The sequence below is a fragment of the Stylophora pistillata genome, chromosome 8 (assembly GCF_964205215.1).
Source record: "Stylophora pistillata chromosome 8, jaStyPist1.2, whole genome shotgun sequence".
In the NCBI taxonomy this organism is placed as follows: domain Eukaryota; kingdom Metazoa; phylum Cnidaria; class Anthozoa; order Scleractinia; family Pocilloporidae; genus Stylophora; species Stylophora pistillata.
In genome coordinates this window covers 3,788,390-3,809,776 of record NC_142526.1, presented here as the reverse complement: position 1 = coordinate 3,809,776, position 21,387 = coordinate 3,788,390, and the positions used below count along the sequence as shown (strand labels likewise).

At 38.8% G+C, this 21,387-nt stretch overlaps 1 protein-coding gene, 1 non-coding gene and 1 pseudogene across 4 annotated transcripts; all 3 read left to right on the top strand.

Annotated features, from left to right (window-relative positions):
- The first annotated feature begins 92 nt into the window (after positions 1-92).
- Positions 93-12,604, top strand: LOC111337511 (DNA ligase 3). Of its 3 annotated transcripts, XM_088730136.1 has the most exons (26): positions 93-477; positions 882-1,172; positions 1,243-1,349; positions 1,877-1,921; positions 2,164-2,250; positions 2,353-2,432; positions 2,573-2,650; positions 4,920-5,091; positions 5,752-5,841; positions 6,046-6,111; positions 6,244-6,312; positions 6,422-6,484; positions 6,947-7,026; positions 7,226-7,313; positions 7,550-7,627; positions 8,413-8,448; positions 8,868-9,098; positions 9,352-9,426; positions 9,803-9,949; positions 10,043-10,073; positions 10,254-10,459; positions 10,759-10,836; positions 11,054-11,092; positions 11,259-11,344; positions 11,595-11,661; positions 12,143-12,604. In XM_088730136.1, exons 1-26 carry the CDS (start codon positions 93-95, stop codon positions 12,245-12,247), a joined length of 2,880 nt encoding a protein of 959 aa, XP_088586262.1. In that variant the 3' UTR covers positions 12,248-12,604. The 3 variants fall into 3 exon arrangements, with proteins under 3 accessions (XP_088586262.1, XP_088586263.1, XP_022799569.2); XM_088730137.1 differs by lacking the exon at positions 9,352-9,426; XM_022943834.2 differs by lacking the exons at positions 10,759-10,836; positions 11,054-11,092; positions 11,259-11,344; positions 11,595-11,661; positions 12,143-12,604 and having other exon boundaries at positions 10,196-10,399.
- Positions 12,605-14,264: 1,660 nt separating this feature from the next.
- LOC148724484 (uncharacterized) lies at positions 14,265-15,499 on the top strand (annotated as a pseudogene).
- A 1,818-nt stretch (positions 15,500-17,317) lies between these two features.
- Positions 17,318-20,948, top strand: LOC111337529 (uncharacterized). The gene is made up of 2 exons (XR_015991266.1): positions 17,318-17,411; positions 19,607-20,948. It is a non-coding gene; the product is annotated as an uncharacterized LOC111337529 (transcript).
- Positions 20,949-21,387: the final 439 nt, after the last annotated feature.

The following is a 21,387-nucleotide window of genomic DNA, read 5'->3' as shown; positions in this document are numbered from 1 at the left end:
TGGCAAGATTGAGCCTGCCCTCTCGCTTTGCAAGTCAGCAAACTTTATCAACGATAAATAAGTCATGAGTATGCCTTTACCACTCATTTTAAATGTTTGGGATTTCAAGACGTAGCGTACAGCTTGTTAAGGAAAACTCAATTTTTCGTTGTCGACGAATTGTCCTAGCTTTGAACATCATGGCGGACGGCGCGGAAGGCAAGCCGTTTTTGGTGGAGTATGCTGCGCAGGGAAGAGCTAAATGCAAAACTTGCAAACAGCAGATAGAGAAGAGTGTGACTCGAATTGGAAAGTTGGTGTCGAATCCATTCAGCGAGGACGGCGGGATGATGAAACAATGGTACCATGTTTCTTGCATTTTCGATACTTTGTCGCGTGCTAGAGCCACCACGAAGAAAATTGAAAGTACAGATGATTTGGGCGGATTTGAGAACCTTAAAGACGACGATCAGTCGAAAATTTTAAGCCTCATCAAAGGTTTGTGTTATTGTCCAATGGGTTTTGACCTCATTTCAACCTGGATCCAAATATAATAGCTTTGATTGCAAGTGCTGTGCTGACACTTTCATTTTTTGTGCCACCTCAATTAACCTAACCCTTCAGAACAAAAGGCTTATAATTCCTCCTTATGGTGCATCATCAAACTAAATTTTGAGGTCATGAGTCGGAAAGGAAATGATCACCAACTAAAGAATTTAGCTCTTGATTGTTAAACAAATTCTCCTTGTCAGCACCTTATGAAATGTACAGAGAACAGTATGGAGAATGTGCATACTGATGTTAGGGAGTAAAGGGTTAATGCCGGGCACTTATGCGAGCATATGTCTGCACAGGTAATATTTGAAATAATTCTTCTTAACAGGATCACATTTTTTCCTTAGATCTAGCTGTCAAAAGTTCTGCACCTAAAAAGAAAACTCTGCAATCTACTCTTGGATTTGGAAAACCGAAACCCTCCACTCCATCAAAGATTACTTCAGCAGATGGTAAAAAGTCTACAACCAATGGCAATGGGAGTCACAGCTCATCCCCTCTCAAGGGAGATGCTGATGACAGCAAAGACAACAGTTTCCGAGAATTCAGGAGAATCTGCATAAAGCTTGCTGAAGAACCAAGTTACAATAACAAGAGCAAGATCTTGTCTGACTTCTTTGAAAAGGGGAGCTCTGGAGGTACATCAGAATCAATTATATCAATGTAACAGCTACTTGTACTAAACTGTTGTTTACTGCTTTGCTGCAGGTGGATTTGTAGGAGACTTGATGCTATGGGTGAAAATGCTACTACCTGCAGTCAACAAGAGAGTGTACAACTTGCAAAGCAAACAACTCATTAAATTGTACAGTCAGGTAGCTGTGATTATATGTGTATTACAGGTCACGAACAGTTATGTTTACTGCGCTAGCTGTTTCGAGGAAGGTTGTTGGAAAAATAAGGCGTACAAGTGCCTGTACATGTAATAGCCCCAAAAGGTATCATGCGCTAGTTTCAGATCACATTTCCTTGACCTTAGGTTTTCAGGGAAATCTGAGAGGATGTCGTGGTATGGACAAGGCAGAGTGGATTTGGTGAATTTATTTGTTTATTTGACTTATTAAAACTCATTCTTTGATTACAAGATGCCCAGATTACTTTTCAAGATTGTCACATGCTTTTTTGTCCTTTTTTCTGACAACCTTTCTGGAAAAAGTTGCATAATTCTGTTTCTTATATAACGACTATAAGTACAAGACCAAAATAATACATTCTCTACATGTGCATGATTGTGTAAACTATATTATGTCTCAAGATTTCTGATAGATGTAAAGTAATTTTGACTGCAATGTAATAAATAATGGTTATGATGCCCTCTATTTACAACCTTTTCTTTTTGTAGATTTTTGGATGTAGCCAAGATGACATGATAACGGACTTAGAACAGGTACAGAAAACTTTTTAGTAACCAACCTGACTTCACTAACTTTCTTTTTTTCTTCAAATAATATTTAGAATAACATTCCTGGATTGTTTTTGGTTCTGCTGTACCTAGAATCTGGGGTAGTTTTATGTCCTGTGATGGGAAAGTTGTTTTGTAGACTAAAAGCTATTTCAAAATAATACAAAGATGTCATTTTTCTTTAGGAGAGTAGACTTGATTTGTTAAATTCAACTTAATTTCTGTAGGGTGATGTATCAGAAACTGTGAGCACATTTTTTGAGAGTGGCTCATTGCTAAAACCTCTAAAGAAGAGTTTGATTTCCTTACAGGAGGTATGTGACATATCAAGATAACACATGTAGGTTCCTTTTGGTTAAATCTCTTTAGTAGAATTAAATTGGACATCACAAATGAACTCATTCTTTTGATATAAGGTTGATGCATTTCTTGACAAACTGAAAACTTTGACGAAGGAAGAGGACCAGCAGAGGGAACTCACCAAAATGACCAGGAGGTACAGTGCTACCTTGATTTTTAATGTTTTGCTTAAAATTTAGAGTTGCCAAAAAATTCCCCCAAACTGAATCATTAGTAGCACGTGCGCAACTTGTTTTTTCATTTGAATGTTAATATTTTTATTTTATTTTATTTTAGATGCTCTGCTAATGACTTGAAGTTCATCATTCGTCAGATCAAGCATGACCTGCGAATGAACACAGGAGCAAAACATGTGTAAGAATTACATTGTAAACATGTTTTCCAGAATCATGTTTTTCAATACAAACAACTTCTTGTAAATCTTTAATACAACTTTCCCTTTAATCTTAAGATGCTACTGTAACAGTACACGACTGATAATGTTCAGGGATAATAAACTCTTTACAATGAAACATCGGTACACATATTTTCGATATTGTTCTCCATACATTTCCAGTGGTAATTACTAGGGGATTTTGTTTCAATTGGCAATCAAGAAGTTCTTTTGTTGGCAATCAGGTCTTTTATCCCTTTCACCTTAATGTGTGATTTAGCTGTGGACACTGTAAGTAGAAATTAGGTTTAAATCACTCTTAAAAAGTTAAAGGACTGATTTCGACTGCACCACTGATAACATTCTTGGGTCATGATATCCTACCTAAAAAGTACCAAAAGTAGAGCAAGGTTCATTATTAATAAAACTTTTCTAAAACCTCTGTCATCAGCTGCAATTAATGCAAACAGTAGGCATGACTAAGTTGATGTTTTCAGTGTCAAATTTGGCCAGTGTGGGCAGGGCCTCATAAATTGTTGGAGCATGCACTGCACATGTAAATGTTCTGCACAAACATAAACGAGGAGACCCTTACAACAGGGCAAGATATCCCCAAAGGGTGGTGATTTCAAGGTTCATGTGCACTTTGTCATCCAAAAGGAACTGATTATTGCAATCTTTCTGCATTTGTATTCAATTTGGTGAACTGTGTGTCTTGAAGGAGCACACTGATGCTTGGCATATTTAATATGCCAGTATTAATGGTGTGTTACCATTAAGATAGCGCAAATCATGTATTGCCAAACTGTGTGTGTCTTGAAGGTGTTTATCGATGCTTGGCGTATTTAATATGCTAGTATTAATGGTGTGTTACCATTAAGATAACACAAATTATGTGTCGCCAAACTGTGTGTCTTGAAGGTGTGCACTAATGACAGTGACGATTGTAAGGTCCCTTTGCACTCTGTTGTCCATGGGGCACCAATTATTGTGACCTGTCTACTATGGTGTGGCTAAACTGTGTGTCTTGAAGGTGTACATCAATAATATAGAAGCATTCAGTGTTGTCTTAGCAAAAAGATAACACAAATCATGTTTTGCTGCATGTAAACCTGTGTGGATTTTGAAGATGCACAGGAATGAGGCTTGGGGTATTTAATATGCAAGCATTAGTGTTGTGTTACCATTAAGATAGCACAAATCATAGTGCTAATCTGAGTGTATCTTGAAAGTGCACACCTGTAAGGCTTGGTGTATTTAATGTGCGAGAATTAGAGGTGTGTTACCTTTAAGATAACACAGGTAAAGTTTAGCTACATGTAAACTGTGTGTGTCTCAAAGGACACCGCTGAGGCTAGTCGTATTGAGCATGCAAGCGTTAATAATCTAAGAGAAAGGCATTTGTGGCTTGTATTGTTTCATGTACCACAAAGAGAAAATCTTCTTTCAGTATTATGTCTTGATTCTGATGGGTGCATTTGGTTAAAATGCACTAAGGGAATTATGAAATCTTGATTTAAAAATTAACCTTTTTTTTGGTAGCATGAATTTTTTGTCACAGTGAATCCTTCATGCCCCACCATTAGTATGTACTATTCTCCTTGCTTAGTTAAAATTCAAGAGATGTAAAAGTTTCTGATCATTTCCCTCATTCTTATGGGCCTAATGATACCTTAGTGAGAAAATACATGCCAGAACACACCAAGGGGGCAAAGCTAGTTAAACTCCGCTACTCTGTCACATTTTAGTTGCATTGCATTGGGAATGCTGGATAAACAGTGGAAGTGGCATCATTTACTCAAACTTACCAATAATTATATAATATAATTTGCAATGTGTAAACTCAGCTAATTTCTATACCCCTCAAGATGTTCATGTTTTGGAATGTTAGATGTGGTACATTAGTTTTTGTTCTCAGTCACCAAGAGGTGAGAGAGATTTGTAGATTGTTCACTGTACTGCGGCACTTTTAGCCTTTTAAATCTCAAAATCTGACTGTTAATTCTTCTCTCTAGTTGCTTGTAAATTAATTGTGAGAATTTCGCGTTAGATCAAGCTTTAAACCTCTATCTGAGAAGTTGTAGTATTCTCAATACCTGTTTGGTGGATAATGTATGGATATTTTAGGGAGAAGTCACATGGTAATTAAATCTGGGAGATAAAGAGTCAAAGATGTGTTTTTTTTTTGCTGATGTCATGTGGAAAATTTTGTGCTTGTGATATGGAACTTGATTTGTTCTTTGTACCTAGTTTAGATGCACTTGATCCAAATGCGTATGAGGCATTTCAGGCATCAAACAACCTCGCAGATGTTGTACAGCGATGCCTGCAGAGAAAGGAAACAAATGCAAGTGTTTTGCCTGGAATGAGTAAAAAGCTGAGCATCAAAGCTTCCTTGATGACACCTGTCAAACCTATGCTGGTATGAACTTTGTTGACATGCATGAAGTTACAATCTATTTACACTGTATTTGTCAAATAAATGTTATTTTGAATTTTTTCCTTTGCTTTATTCATGGTTGATACAGTGGGTATTCACAGCAGGTGTATCTGAGTTGAAGTTACCCCTTGCCTGTGAGCAGCCCTTCATTATCAGTACAAGCACTTCTTTGCACCCTAAAGTACCACGCCTTGAGCAGTGCAAGCTAATTAGAGCTCTGCAAAGGTATAGCTCCAGGGGCGGATCCAGGAATTTTTATTGGGAAGGTCCAAACTTTGGTACAGAAAGGACTGTTGGACTCTTTGAGGCAAATTACTTCTCCCCCACACCCCCTCCCACCAGTCGCTGTTGCACGTTATAATTCCTTGGCCGCTTACTGTTTATTTGGATTCATTAAAAAAATCAGCCAGTTAAAAGTGATGTACAATCCTGTCTCAAAGTTGTAAGCGTCAGGTTTGATGGGGGGGGGGTCTGGATCCCCTGGAACCTCCCCCTGGATCTGCCACTTAGCTATACCCCCAGCAAACCCCTCCCTTACTGGTCTCAAATGCTCCCTTCAAGGGAGAAACACTCATCATTAAGGGACTGCTCCCAGGCCAAGTTGGTCTCATTTCTTCAGAAAATAATTTTTATTTTTTATAGGCAGAAGCTTGTAAGAGTTTTTCACAGGCATTGAAGAAATGTCCCAATGGAATGTATGCAGAGATTAAATACGATGGAGAAAGAGTCCAGGTAATATACTTTGTATTCAACCCTTGGAAACCAAGGAGTGTCAGAGAGGGAATCTCTCTTCACAGTCTTGATACATTTTCAGTCAAAAAGGTTGCAAGAACAGAGAAAAATATCAAGTTAAGAGTTAAAAGTACTCCAGTAATCTGGAATGGTTTTACAGTCCATACACTGACAATTCATTTATACTTGCATTTGATGTCCTAGGTTCACAAGAGCGGTAATGAGTTTCAATTTTTCAGCCGCAGCCTCAAACCTGTCCTTGGACACAAGGTAAGCTTATTGGAGCTTCACTTTCCTGTTGTACAACTACGTTTTGCTTTTGTTACATATGTATAGGGAAGCATCCAGTACTATTGCTTGAAAGTATTTGATTCCTTTTTTTTTTTCCTGTAATCACACCAGGTAGCACCCATAAAAGATCATCTTCCAAAAGCCTGTCCTCATGGCAATAATCTCATATTGGATAGTGAGGTACTTTACTCTTGCATTTTGTATCAATTTTTCCTTTAAATTTAAGAAGTGTTTTTTTATGTCGATATTGGATTCTCTGATTATTTTTTCCATTGTTTTCTCTGTTAAGGTGTTACTTGTTGACAATAAAACAAGCAAACCTCTCCCATTTGGGACTCTAGGCATTCATAAGGTAATTGCAAATTAAGTATTTGTGTTTATTATAATCCACGTTTATTAATATACGGTACAGTATCATTTCAGGCTTTATTTCCACTACTAGTAAGTAGGGTTTATAGTGCAAGGATCACTTTCATACATTTCATGAAACGGCAGTACACATATAATTGTATTTTCATATATTCAAAATTCATTGATTTATATGACTTCGAGGGGTTTAATGCAAACCAACTTAATGACCAACACCCAGTTGGCTTGTTAGCTCAGTTGGTAGAGCACTGCACTGGTATCGCAGAGGTAATGGGTTCAAATTCCATACAGGCCTGACTTTTTTTCAGGCCTTATACCCATGCAGTACTACATAAGTAGGGTTTACTACTGCAAGGATTACTTTCATGCGTAACTGTTTATTTTGAAAATTCTGTTGAGAGAGATTGTTAAAAATGCCATTTCTCTCTTGTATTTTTATTTGCAGAAATCGGCTTTCAAAGATGCCAGTGTTTGTTTGTTTATCTTTGATTGCCTCCAGTTTAATGATGAAAACATGATGAAAAAGTAAGTTCTTTAGTCACTTAATGGAAGCAAGTGCTAACTACAATGTACCTTTCACAAGGTATAGAACATGTACGTGATGCTCATTTCACAGTTTTTTGCCTCCTTTTCTTGGTTTTTATGTTTTTTTGTTTGTGTTTTTGTTTTGTTTTGTTTTGTTCTGCTAATATTACAGTTCCCTGACTCACTCATGTTTTTCTAGGAGCATGACTGAAAGACGAAAAGTCTTGGAACAAAATGTTACAGTCATCCCAAACAAAATAATGTTATCGGAAATGAATTTCCTAAAGGTAGGTTTATTGCAAATTATTTACAGTACTTGTGCACGTACATGTAGATCTTTGTACACTTTCGAATATCATAATTATCTTCCAGATAAAGAAGCAGGTCTAAAATATTCAGCTGACTCGTTCCATTTTTAGCAATATGAATTCTTTTTTTCTTCAATTATAAGATGAGCCTTTTCTGCTGATGCTCATTGTAACTTTCCATTTGAGACTTGAAATGCATTGTCACCCTCTTCTAGACAGAAAAAGAGCTCTCAAAGTTGATGACGCGAGCCATCAAAGAAGGCCTCGAGGGACTGGTGCTGAAGGATGTCAATGTAAGACGGCAATGTTATTGGTTATTAAAATTATGAAGTTTGATTTGTGCAGTTTGTGAAAGTTTATCACAGTGCTTGAAGCCGATATGGCGCACGTCAAAATTACCGCTCTGTGCTACAGTAATAATTTTTATACCGAGCAAAATTACGCGTTAAGATAAAATTAATGATGCCTATGTGGGAACCATAGAAAATTGAACATAAAATTAGGTGACAAAGAATTGCACGATATGTGAGAAATATAGTCGCCTGTTTATTTTATACAGATAGCTGCTCCTACAGGCGCGATCTTCGATAAAAATGAAAATTGACTTTCTCATACGCCCCTGGTAGCAAAGCCTGACTCGGTATCGCAACCTTACCTATATTTCAAACTCAACAAAATCTTGAACGTACATCATACAAAAGTTTAAAATTACACAAATGGTTTGAATAAAGCTATTATGGGGGAAAAGGTTATTACGGACGTAATAAAAACCGATGCCCGACAATGGTGACAACTTGTTTTCAGGCCTCGGCGGTTTGCGAGGAAATAATTTTCAAGTTATTTCCTTGAAAAACTGTATTAGAGGATTGTAAAAGCTTTACATTACCAAGTTCGCATTGCTTCTCATTATGTATAAAACATGCATCTTTTTTCCAGGAAATGTTATAATTGCAGTACCACTTTTCGTACGTTCCGCTCAAAATAACGCCGTAGGTAAATTGATGGCAGTCGAAATTTGAGAAAGATCTCAAATGTGATCTTCTCACACTTAACAGTGTGTTTGTCTTTCTGTTTTCAGGGCATTTATGAACCAGGAAAAAGGCATTGGCTCAAGGTAAATGAAGCCAAAAGACCCTGACTTAATATTTCATCTCGCCAAGGAGAAATTGTAACATTCATTCTGCAGAATGTGTACTAGGGAGTTTAAGAAATGACGACGACGACGCCGACGCCGTGGACAACAACGATTTAAAGATTAACTTGTATTTTACCTAGGACAAATCTCGCGATACTCTAACGTCATTTAGTTTGTTTCTCACTGTCAAAACTTTTTCTAAACTGAATAAAGAACGCAGCGTAAAATTATAATGCACGTGCACAGGCATTCACGTTCCTGTTGCATTGGCTGTTAGGGTTTTCTTAAACTCCCCATCTATAGACTGAGAGAGATAGAGAGAGGGCCTGACGGGAAAATGTTTGGCTCGAGGTCATACCCTTTTCGTAGTCTGATGTTTATTTTGTCCTGTTTCTAAGATGAAGAAGGATTATCTGGAGGAAGGTGCCATGGCAGATACTGCTGACCTGGTGGTACTTGGGGCCTACTATGGAACAGGGAACAAAGGTGGATTGATGTCGATTTTTCTAATGGGAGTCTGGGATCCAGCCACAAAGCAATGGTGCACTGTGGCGAAGTGTGGCAATGGTCATGACGATAAAACCATAGAGCGGCTTAATAGAGAGCTGAAAATGAAGAAAATCAGCAAGGTTTGTACGGTGGAACAACTGTTATCTCAGTAATGCATATACATAAAGTGTACCAAAACAGATGGACCCTACTGAAATTCTTAAAACACATGTTTTCTCGCTTCCCTTTTTATTACTTGTAAAAGTACGTTCAGTTTTTTTTTTGTTCTCGTTTTTGAATTAGTTTTTGTGTTCGTTTGTTTGTTTTGATATTGGCAGTTGAGAAAATTTTTAGCAGTAACGTCGATTAATAAGGTACTGTGATTTGATTTAGGACCCTTCTAAGGTTCCTTTGTGGTTGAACATACACCGAAGTTTAGTTCCTGACTTTGTCGTCGAAGATCCCAAGGTAAAGTGTAATCATTTAACCGCGTAGGAACGATTCTTGCCGTAGTTAAATATAATATCATGCTCACCCCAACTACTTAACGAATTAAGCACAACTTGTTCGAGCGCCTTTTTTTTTCCGCTGGTATCACAACTGATGTAGACAAGACCCATCAAGACCAGCAACTTTGCGAGCGTGTGCAGTGTGAAGTAAAGCGAACGAAACAAACGAACAAACAGCCCTAGTGTGATCAAGCGAGCTCTCCACCACCCACCCACCCACCCATCCCCTCCCCCGTCAACGGTAAACATAACAGGACACCGCTGGCCAGCATCGCCTTGAGTCTTGCTTAGCCTAAGTAACACTCAGCTATAAATGATTTGTCTGTTTTCTTCAGAAATCCCCCGTTTGGGAGATAACTGGGGCAGAATTCAGTAAATCAACGACACACACTGCTGATGGTATATCGATCAGATTTCCACGAGTTACACGGATCAGAGACGACAAAGATTGGCAAACTGCAAACGATCTGCCTCATCTGAAGGTACCTGAATATTTGTGTATCTACGTAACCTTAGTTTTTTCGTTTTTGTGTATTAATTTCAAGGTGTAACTGAGAATAATTTTTTTCCCATAGGTTTTATTCAAGAACTCGAGAGGTTCAACCAGTAAGTGATTAAAAAAATGTGGTCCTTGGGCAGTAATTTCGAAGAGTTTCACGTCTGAAGTACATTTTTATTTTGGAATAACGAAGTTTGTTGTTAGTACAGTTTCTTTTTTTTTTTTCCAGGGAAAAGAAAGACATCATCACTAGTTCACGCAGTCATAATTTTACTTATCTTGTACAGATGTGGCTGACCTTGAGGATAATGACGACGACAATGACGATGATAATGATGATGATGATGATGCAACCGAAGATGATAACGATCCTCCATCAAAGGACAAGGAGATAAAAAACGAAAGCCCTTCTAAGGAATCAAACGAGACAGAATCAAAAACAAGAAAGAGAAAAGCGCCTGACCGTGAAGAAAATAGTTCTCCAAGTAAACGGGTTAGTGTGTGTATACGTCTGTCGTTGAAACACGGTCCAGAAAATTCTACTCTAGTGTCCTAATTATAAAGGTAGCCTCGCAGCATTTCTGATTGGTTGTTTTTGAAGTTTTTGCGTGCAACTCCTGTGCAAGCATCTGCCAATTATCTCAGTTATTGTCGATGTTTTATGTTTAATTTATTTTATGATTATTTTTTAACAGCCTGATTCTCCATTTGTCGTTTCTCTCAAATCTACTTGTACATTTGCTTGGCTAAAAAGGAAATAACTTCGACTTTTTTTCTCTCTTTTCTCTCCAGGCGAAGGCAGCCTGCAAGTACGGGTCGAAATGCTATCAAAAGAGCGAGGATCATTCGCAGAGATTCAGCCATCCGGAGGTACGTTAACGAAAAGTTGAGTGTGAAATTCATCCTTGACCCAAGCCTTTGTCTTAAAGATGGGGTTTGAAAAGCTAGAAACCTCTCCCATTTTCTCACGTTCACTTATTGAATGTAAGACGAAATTCTTCTTGCTGAGACATCCAAGGCATGTCTAAAACAATTCTTTCCTGCTGCTAAATCTTTTATCCACTGTTTGCAATTTTCTGTGTTGCAGAATGACGATGGTAATAAATGTAGTCCAAGCAAGAACAAGGTACTCTTAACAATGTTGTGGCTCTTTGCACTAAATGACGATTGTTCCTTGAGGGATCGTGAGTCAGAGGTCGGAATTAATCACGAAAGTCCTGCAAAGAACTAGTTAGTTTGTTTGTTTGTTGTTGTTGTTTTTTTTTAACCTAATTGTGTTATTTTGTTTCTAGACCCTAAAAGATATCTTTGGAAGGCTGACAATTTTTCTTGCAAGCGATCTTGAAGATTTTGCCAAACTCAGAAGATACATCGTTGCGTATCCTTTTGTGCCTTTGAAAAGGTTAAGCAAATCACAATCTCCGGCTTAACGTAAAAACAGTGGAACAAACACACCAACAAACTAAGGCATGATAGATGCTCTTCTGCCGGTTAGCTTCACAAAGTAATAGCATCATTTACGAGCTAAGTTAAATTATTTGCCGATGGAACTGCTGTGATCTTTTATTATTATTATTATTAATATTTTGTTTTTGGTTAAATGTCCTTAATTAAGCGACATACTGTAGTTACGACGGAGATGTAGTTGGTGAGTTTGAAAAGACGAGGGCAAGTCATATCGTGAGCAACACTAAGGTGAGTGTGCGATTCAAATCATCACACTACCTATTTTTCACAAGGATTCATACTTCACACTGAACTCTTTCCTTGAAGATTCCCCAAACTCGCCTGTCACGCTTCATGTGAAAATTTGAATTTGATTGTTATCCCTACACGTACAAATTAAAATTTCGCACTGAACTTTTAGCGTAAAATCACAGACTTCATACTCCAAGCAAACAAACAAAACTAAGAGACACAAAACAAAAATTCTCCTTAGAAGTGAACAACGTACAGTGTATATCTTCTCGTTGTATTCTCAGCTTGTTGTCGTGCGTTATTTGTTCTCGATTTTTCTTGTCGGAAAAACAACAAACAAACAAACTGTATCGCCCTTTGCAGATTTGACATTTAGATTTAGAACGAATAAACCGAGCGTAATCTCATTCTTGCATTTTCCCATCATGCATGGCGTAGACACTATCAACTTTTGTTTTTCTTTGATTTTCATTATCAGGATGGCCACACGACGGATGGATCAGTCAAACTGGTTTCACCATCCTGGATTTGGAAGTGTATCAAGAAGGGACATCTTGTGCCTGAAAATAAATTTGCATTGTAAATTATAAAATATTTAAGCGAAGTTTCTATTTATACCACGTGCACACATTTTATGGAACTATCAGACCTGTACATGATATGTCATAGTCTTTTGATCTCAGATGTTAAATTTCACATGCTTCCTCACATAACACTATGTATTGTAAGGGGTTTTAAGTTCGCTGCGCGAATTCACAAAAAAAAAAGCACATCCAGGAATGTTTGGTGACAATCAGCAAGCACGGAGGGAATTGGGGTATGCATATTTGCGTATTTGTGTCAGCGGGATTAGGGTTTGATAGGGTTAAATTTGCCATTTCATTGATCCTTGCTCCACTGAATAAATTTTCAGTTTAACATAAACGGAAACAAACCGTAACCACAATGTTTGCATACTTGTTTCGAGCTTCGTAACGCTGCAATTTATCACATATTTAAGACTAATTAACGATCACAAAACTCAAAACAGTGTTCCTTCTTCAATAAACACTCCTCGTTTTGAATGGGATACTCTTGAAGGACTCGCGCAAAAATTAGCAATATATCGGTAAGGATGTTAAACTGAATGTATGCAAATTTTGGCAGCTTTTAGTATTTACACAACTTTGTAAATTTAACTTTGCAATGACAAAACAACGAGCACTGAAATAATAATAAAAAAAAAGAAAGGAAACAAAAAGAAAGAGATTAGTAAGAGGTGGAATGATTGTGCACGTGTTGACAATTGAAAACACAGTTTGGTTGAACGATACAGCGGACACCTTGTGCCCAGGATGCTATCATCTTTCATGCACGAGTAGCACGTTGTTTAGTAGTTGTCATTCACTTCCTGCGAGGTGAACAGTGAAAAGGTGCAAGGCTTTGCTTATTTCCGCGGTAAGATTAATTTGCAACGTTAACGAAAGATTCAAATATAATTGAGCTGTGGCGTACGATTGATAAAAGGAAAAGCTTCCTGTGCTTTCTTGGTAGGCGAATCTCAAGCCGTATCCTTTCAGGCAGGTCAGATTCTATACGACTGACCCAAAGAAGACTTGGCGTGGAAAGGGTAACTTTATGGGCACACTTGTGGTCGTATACTGTGTAGGTTTGGCATCTGCAATGTCCAAAATATCCGGGTTGGGGAAGGCTTTCAATGAAGTAACTATACTTTAGTTTGAAACCGGTCATTCAAAAACCTTCTGAGTCAAACAATTTCACCTCCAGAATTAATCTTCTGAATCTACTTACTTTGAGTTCGGACGCAGATTAAAAGTAAATCAGGTTACAACTTGAATCGTTCGATTAGAAGTCAGTCGGCGTAATCATTGTTGACGGTTTGCATTCCACAGAATTTAAAAAAAATCTCTTGTTTTCTCCTGTCCACCTCAAGAATACCCTGACTACTAGAATAACAGCAATGCCACATTCCGATAATGGCACAATTGATTTCTTGGAATGTATAGGGCATAAATATTTAAGAGTGTGAATTCACAGTATCTGGTCCATATGGCTCTGTCTCACAAGGACTGGGAACTACCGAATTCACGAATTTGATTGGCTGAAATCAATATTGAAGGCGGTCTAGATTTTGGCATCTAGACCGGTCTAGAAAAAAAAGGTACAAAGAATATAAAAATTTGCCATATAAAACACAGCTATGTAATAAACATCTTATTAACTGAGCTAGGTCGGTCTGTATGGGAGAATCTTAACCTCGGTCGTTGATACAGACCTGACTGCGTTCGGTCTGTACTGGCGACCTCGGTCAAGATTCTCCTATACAGACCTCCCGCTTGGTTAATAAGAACTAAGTAATGATTGCAATCCATGCAATACTGGTAATGTGTTTGCTTTTGTTGTCAAATTATACAACACCTATTCCCTTTACGCCTTTACAAAAATACTTTCTGTGATTTATCTCCCGTCCTATGGAGTATGAGGCTGAGAGCACCCTTCTTTAATTAAACTTGTCTCCAAATTCTCTCTTCTCGCTCTCTCCACTCTTAGAAACGAGGTTCTTAGAAACGAGATTTAGTCACTCCATCGATAACAAAACTGGTAGTAGAGGTAGCTGATGAACAGGATCTACCAGAGACGTTTTTAACGTAGTTCCACCATTTTCGAGAGTCTGTTGTTTTCAGGTGTTGGATTTTCTCCCAGTAGAATTGTTTCTTTCTTTGTGTAATAGATGTTCGCACCTTATCACGGTAAATACGCCATAAATGGAGATCACTACTATGATAGGCAGCTTGACGCTCTAATATTAGGTGTTTAAGAGAAGCCGTCATCCACGGCTTGTCTGTGTGATGATGTTTGAGAGTTTGCTCCGGGAAGAAACAGTCAATAGCTTGAGAAATATTTGATGTGAATGTAGAGGCTGTTATGATGTTAGACTGTGATGCATCTGTTAATTCAGCTGGCCAGGTCTTCACTCCTATCAACAACGAACTTTGTCCCTTTCAGCTGAGCTGGGACGAGTACCTCACACTGATTACCGTTCCTTGACGAGTCGCCAATGGAACTGGATACTTCTGGTTTGACCTGAGCGCCTACCACAACAATGAAAGCGCCATGGTGCCGTATTGGGGAATGCAACTTTCAGCAATATGCCGCAGTTTTCTGCGATGCGCTCGCGAGGACCAGTGCCAAGAGTTTGAGACCATCATGGAGCGGTTCGTGCACGAGTATCTGAACAAAGAATACGTGGAGATCGTTGAACGCGTCTTTCCCAATATGGGCAGTGATGTAAGCAAGGAGCAAAGAGGAACCTTTACAGAAGTGGCTCGTCCAGAAAAACAGAAGAATTACTTGGTGCTGGTCAGCGCCCTGTTTGCGCTTGTAATCATCGTGGCTGCAGTCTTGTTGTACCGCGGACGAAGGATGAAGAGGATGACAGTAACCAAGCCGGGACCCAAGAAAACCAGTCCCACGGTTTCACGAAGTTCTGAACTCAATGTCGTTTACTTTTTTCGAGCTTTTAGTTGCGCAATTCGCATATTATGCAGTATATTTATTGAGTTAAAAGATTTCGTTACTCAGGTGAATAGACACTGATTTTTATTGAAGAAAAGTGCAGAACTAACACATTATTGAGACAATACACAAAGGCACTTAGCATCGAGTAGTGTCTGTTGATATCTATGCATGATAACTAACTCATTACGATTGGGAGAAAACAGGAAAACTGTAAGTTTGATTTATCTAAGTTTTAATTGAAGTTTCATTATGTATTGAAGCTTTTTATTCCATTTGCAGTTGCTGGTAGAGAGGCAATAAAAACAAGTTTATGAAGTCGTTACTTGAGTGTGCTCTTGTGTCTTTCTCAACTTGTACGACCAACTAAACTAGAATCTATAGATGTCTGTTGGTATATAGATGTCTGTTGGTCTGTAGGCCGCACCCATCATTAGGGAAGGAGTTAAAGGAAGAAGCGGAAGCTTTGTGTGGTAGATACTAAATTTAAGACACATGATACTCTGCATTCGATAGAGATTACTTTAGTTATCACCCACCTAACCCCTAAACTTTAGAAACCCAGGGCTAACAGATTGACCTAAATGGTCACCCTTCGATAGAAGGGCTCTACTTTAGAAGTTAGTATTTTCAGTTTTTTTAATGGTCTTTTTCATTGGGCTATACCTTAAACGTGTAACCTGTTATTGGATAAGCAAAATATGATCTGGGAAGAGCAAGGTTTTGGTTCAGAGAAATCTTAAGTGCCTCGCAAAGCTGAAAATTTACATCCACGCTTCTCTGTATCTGAATTAACAGCCATGGAAAATTTTGGTGAAGGGTTAACACTTCTCGGACATTTTAGGAAGGTTTAATTTTTCGAGATCTCAAATTAACTTAAAATCTCGACGTTTGGTAATGTTTGTCTTAAAAGTGCGCATTTTCATGGCTAAAGATATATGCCTCTTAGATTTAAATCCTGCATCTTCATCGGTGAATTAACACAGCAGTCCTATTATGTACTTACACAGTTCAGTTTTGGACAATTTCGCAGTGGTGGAAAGAAGAGAGACATACATAAATTCTAAAATGTTTATGATCTCAATCGGCTAACAAGGATTAAATTTATATGTGCGGTCAGGAAACGTTGTGCACTTATAAGGAGTATTGAACTAATTGCAAAAGGTGTTAAGAAACTTCAAAGGGAGACTCAGAGATTCTCGAAGAAGGAATTGGGAATAACAATTATTCCACTCGCGCTTGTTGAATATGAGATGATTAAAGCCAACTCGGCGCTACGCGCCTCTTTGGCTTTCTATCATCTCATATCCAACGTGCGCTCGTGGAATAATTGTTAATTATCACATTCGCATGTTTTTTAAAACTCTGAGTACCAAAATGACAGCTTGCTGCGTCTAAGGTGAATTTACGTTAATGAAATTTGTAAAGTAAATGCATCTGTTGGGTTTTAGGACCTGCCTTCTTGCTTCATTGGGTAGCCATGGGATTTTGTTAGATATTTAGCATGACCCTCTGACTACGAGATATTGAAGAGTGTAGTCACTGGTCCAGTAACTAAGGCTTACTTACAAGGAAAATGGCTAGTTCTCTGAGGTGAGAAAAGACGATCTCGTGCCCAGGATTCCTTCATCTTCCCCGCATTTGTAAGTTAGATCTGGGTTCTAGAATACGGTATAGAATAACATCAGATCATCAGGTAAGCTCTTTAGCCCAAGTTGCTTACAGTTTGACAAGTAAAAAGGAAGGCCCACAACATGGTGACAAATCCCTCCACCACCTGCTACACAAGAACACTTTCCAGACACTGTTGTTTGATTCATACCGGTTATTACTCGAAGGGAATGTGGTGTTTCATTTTTCTTCATCGATCTGCAGCATCTGGCCAAAACAAATGCCTCCGAGTCACAGTATGTAAATGAAATTTGTAAAATTAATTAGGATCAGTCTTTATCACAGTTTAAGAAATGGTTTAATAACATGAAAGACGAAAACATCAGCAACTTTTAGGAGACTACACCAATTTATTTACCAGTGCACTTACTTTTGATGTTATAGAGATATCCTGGTTCTGGAAAATATTTGTAAGCTTTTGCAGTGCTTTCGCATCCCGTTGAACGTGTCGCATATTTCTCTACATCGGTGAAGGTTATACTCGGTAAACGTGAGGGTCCACACTTGGATTACTGACAAAATCAGTCCAATCAAACAAAGCTAAATAGCGTCAACCTTCGGTAAGTTTCGCATTTTGTAGACATGCAACTAGATAACAATTCTTGGCAATCTTTACCTAACCCAAAGCAAGAGCAGAACTCTTGCGAAAAATCGAATAAATGAATCAATCAATCAATCAGTAGATAGGCTTAGCTTAATTATTAAGCTTAAATAAACTTTCGCCTGCCATTCGATCGTTCCCAACGTGTTAGAAGTAAAAGTGAATACAAATGCTCGAACACAGAAGCTCTTTAGGCATTATGCAAATTTGATGAGTGGATAAAGGTCGTTTTGTTCCAAAATAAAGAAACCAAATATTTGCAAATATTTGTGTAATAAGTGCAAATATTTGTGTAACTGACCTTTCGTGACCGCACGAAGCAGTCACAGTTTCCCGTAGCAACCGATTTGTTTGTCCTCTAACATGGCGGAGAAGATCACGTGACTTCTTAGTGCAAGGAGCCTATTCATCTAGTGTTTGGCAAACAAGGCTTGATTGCGGTTTCGCTTCTTAAGAAAAAGGAAGCTTTTCTACAAGTACGCGGTATGTTTAATTTGCAACTATTCAGAACTGTTCTTATTCAGTTTCGATGACGCAGGCGTAAGATAAAGAAAAAGTCTCGAGTGTCCGACCGAAGTGCAATCACTACACTCGCGCGCTGGTCGAACGCTTTACTTCATCGACTCAACGTAGGTATGGTAAACTCTCAGTGAGTTAAACGCAACTACATGTCATGGATACAGACTTGGCCTCCTTCTTGTTTGTTCTATAGAATGAGTAATTCCTCAAGAATCCGATTTTGTATGAGATTTTTCGTTTGAGTGTAAACCATTTACAACGTGCGAGTGAGAATATTCTTGCACACATCGAGCTTCAACATTTTTCTTATTAAAAGCAAGTAACCGCTCTGCATCTGATACGAACTTGAGACAGCAGCAGAGTCCAATGATCATCAAAGAAATTAGGAGATGGGAATCGCAAAACGCCTTTTCAGTGCACCGGAGATTATAACACGACGGCCTTGACGACTGAAGCATTTTATGTAAGCGATGGGCCGGGTCATTAGCAATCGAGAGGAAGGTCTTAAAAGGAACATATTGATTGCATTCCAGAAAATATTGTTAAAGTATTTGCTTTCGTTGCCAACAACATCTCTTCCTTTCACGCCCTTTCGAAAGAACTTTTCATGATCTAACCCGTAGATGCTATGGATCATGTGACTGAGGACAACTTATTTATTTCAACCTCGGAGCCACATTACGTAATCAAATCAAATTAAATACAGTGCCAAATACTTCCTTGTTCTGAAGTCAAGATTTGATTTTTGTAGTCACATCGCCGCGATTTGAATGCTAGTTCTTTCCAGACTATTGATTCGAGCTGATGAGACATTCTCCAAGTGTGCGAGGCGGACATGAAAATTATCAGAGAGAGGAACTAGATTCTTAGCAATAAAATCAAAGAGGTTAAAGATAACTTGCTTTCATGAATAGCACAACGTCTGCTGAATATCTTCGATACGATCCCAAACTTTTGACAAACATCAAAATATCCAATTATAGCATGGAGAGCTCTAGAAGCCTTTCCATAAATATTACGTTTGATAGCAAAAACATCTTGGCGGAAATTCCTAAAACATTTTCTAAATATTGAAACAACATACCCAAATATCTCTAATAAAAAAAATCTGAAGATATTGCTTTTTGTGGAAAATAAGCCGATTTTGAATCACTGAGTCTAGATGGTCAGTTTTGGGAGTTGAAAACGGTGGGTAAAACAATTCACAAAGTACTTGTTGATGCAGGCTCGTCGATGGGGGAGAAGGGAGTTTACTCCCTGGAATTCTTTGAAGTATTATGCCGCATGCTTCTCTTACCCAAACCCTTCCTCTATCGTAGCCATAAGAACTTTATATAAAGAGAGTGTAAGGACCTCTTAAAGCATGGTGGTATAGCATCTCATGGTTAATTCAGACGTTCTTGGTTCCCCTGCTGAGAAACGAGGTTTTTTTGCAATAGAACCAAGTTCACAACCTAGTTTCAAATACTTATACTTTGCGCTTTATATCGCCAGAACTCAAGTACGCTTAATACTGATCTGTGTTCAGGATTAAGCGTACTCGAGTTCCGCCGCTGAGAAACGAAGTTTACTTGCTATAGAACCACGCTCACAACCTAATTTCAAATACTTACAGTATTCCCTTTATATCGCCAGAACTCAAGTACGCTTAATGCTGAACTGTGTTCAAGATGCAAAATCTTTGGTCGTTATGCAGTACCCTTATGGTTGTTTTAAACTTCAGAATGTATGCCAACGGACAGACGCTTCCTGGACCGGTACCCGGTGATTATACTGACTGTGTATCTGGTGAAATGATAGTGGAGGAACAGACCAAAGGTCACCTCAGTGTCTCCCAACTCACTGTAGGTGATGTAGTCCGTGGTATCAAGGGAGCAGAACGGGCTTCTGCTTGGTGCGAAGTGAGGGCCATCTACCCTTTACCACAAAGTGGGACCCGAACCACTTACGACGGCTTCACAGATACTCACATGGTCGTGGATGGAACGGTTCACCAATAAGGTGTTCGTGAGAATGGAACAGTGCGCATTGGTCCCGTGTATACGCTTGCTACTGACTGTGATGCGTCTGTGAATTCAGCAGGCCAGGTCTTCACTCCTATCAACAACGGGCTCTGTCCGTTTGAGCTGAGCTGGGACGAGTACCTCACACTGATTACTGCCATTCGGCGAGTGGCCAATCGAACTGGATACTTCTGGTTTGACTTGAGCGCCTACCACAACAATGAAAGCGCCATGATGCCGTATTGGGGAATGCAGCTACCTGCAATATGCCGCAGTTTTCTGCGATGCGCTCGTGAGGACCAGTGCCAAGAGTTTGAGATCATCATGGAGCGGTTCGTGCACGAGTATCTGAACAAAGAATACGTGGAGATCGTTGAACGCGTCTTTCCCAACATGGGCAGTGATGTAAGCAAGGAGCAAAGAAGAACCTTTACAGAAGTGGCTCGTCCAGAAAAACAAAAGAATTACCTGGTGCTGTTTACTGCCGTGGGAAGCGCCCTGTTTGCGCTTGTAATCATCGTGGCTGCAGTCTTGTTGTACCGCGGACGAAGGATGAAGAGGATGACAGTAACTGAGCCGGGACCCAAGAAAACCAGTCCTATGGTTTCATGAAGTTTTGAACTCCATGTCACTTACTTTTTTTGAGCTCAAGTTAGTCACGCAATTCGTATATTCTGCAGGCTGTTTTTTAATTTAAAAGATTTCGTTACTTAGGTGAATAGACACTGATTTTTTATTCATGAAAAGTACAAAACTAACCCATTATTAAAACAATACATAGATGCACTTAGCATCGAGGGGTGTCAGTTGATATCTGTGCATGATAACTAACTCATTACGATCGGGAGAAAACAGGAAAACTGTAAGTTTGATTTATCTAAGTTTTAATTGAAGCTTCATTATGTATTCAAGCTTTTTATTCCATTTGTAGTTGCTGGTAGAGAGGCAATAAAAACAAGTTTATGAAGTCGTTACTCGAGTGTGCCCCTATGTCTTTCTGAACTTGTACGACCAACTAAACTAGACTCTAGAGATGTCTGTTGGTCTGTAGGCCGCACCCGTCATTAGGGAAGGAGTCAAAGGAAGAAGCGGAAGCTTTCTGTGGTAGATACTAAATTTAAGTCACATGATACTCTGCATTCGATAGAGATTACTTTAGTTATCACCCACCTAACCCCTAAATTAGAAATTTCCGTCTGCAGAAGCTCCCTATTAAGGAATTTTATAGAGTTAAACCTTAGAAACCCAGGGCGAACAGATTGACCTAAATGGTCCCCCTTCGATAGAAGGGCTCTACTTTAGAAGTTAGTATTTTCAGTTTTTTGATGGTCTTTTTCATTAGGCTATACCTTAAACGTGTAACCTGTTATCGGATAAGCAAAATATGATCTAGGAAGAGCAAGGTTTTGGTTC

Excerpts from the sequence above, each read along its gene's own strand:
- LOC111337511 (XM_088730136.1), top strand. The coding sequence starts at position 93 with ATGTTTGGGATTTCAAGACGTAGCGTACAGCTTGTTAAGGAAAACTCA. Across the intron at positions 5,092-5,751 it reads CACCTGTCAAACCTATGCTG|GCAGAAGCTTGTAAGAGTTT; the intron begins GTATGAACTTTG and ends TATTTTTTATAG. Across the intron at positions 10,460-10,758 it reads ATAGTTCTCCAAGTAAACGG|GCGAAGGCAGCCTGCAAGTA; the intron begins GTTAGTGTGTGT and ends TTTTCTCTCCAG.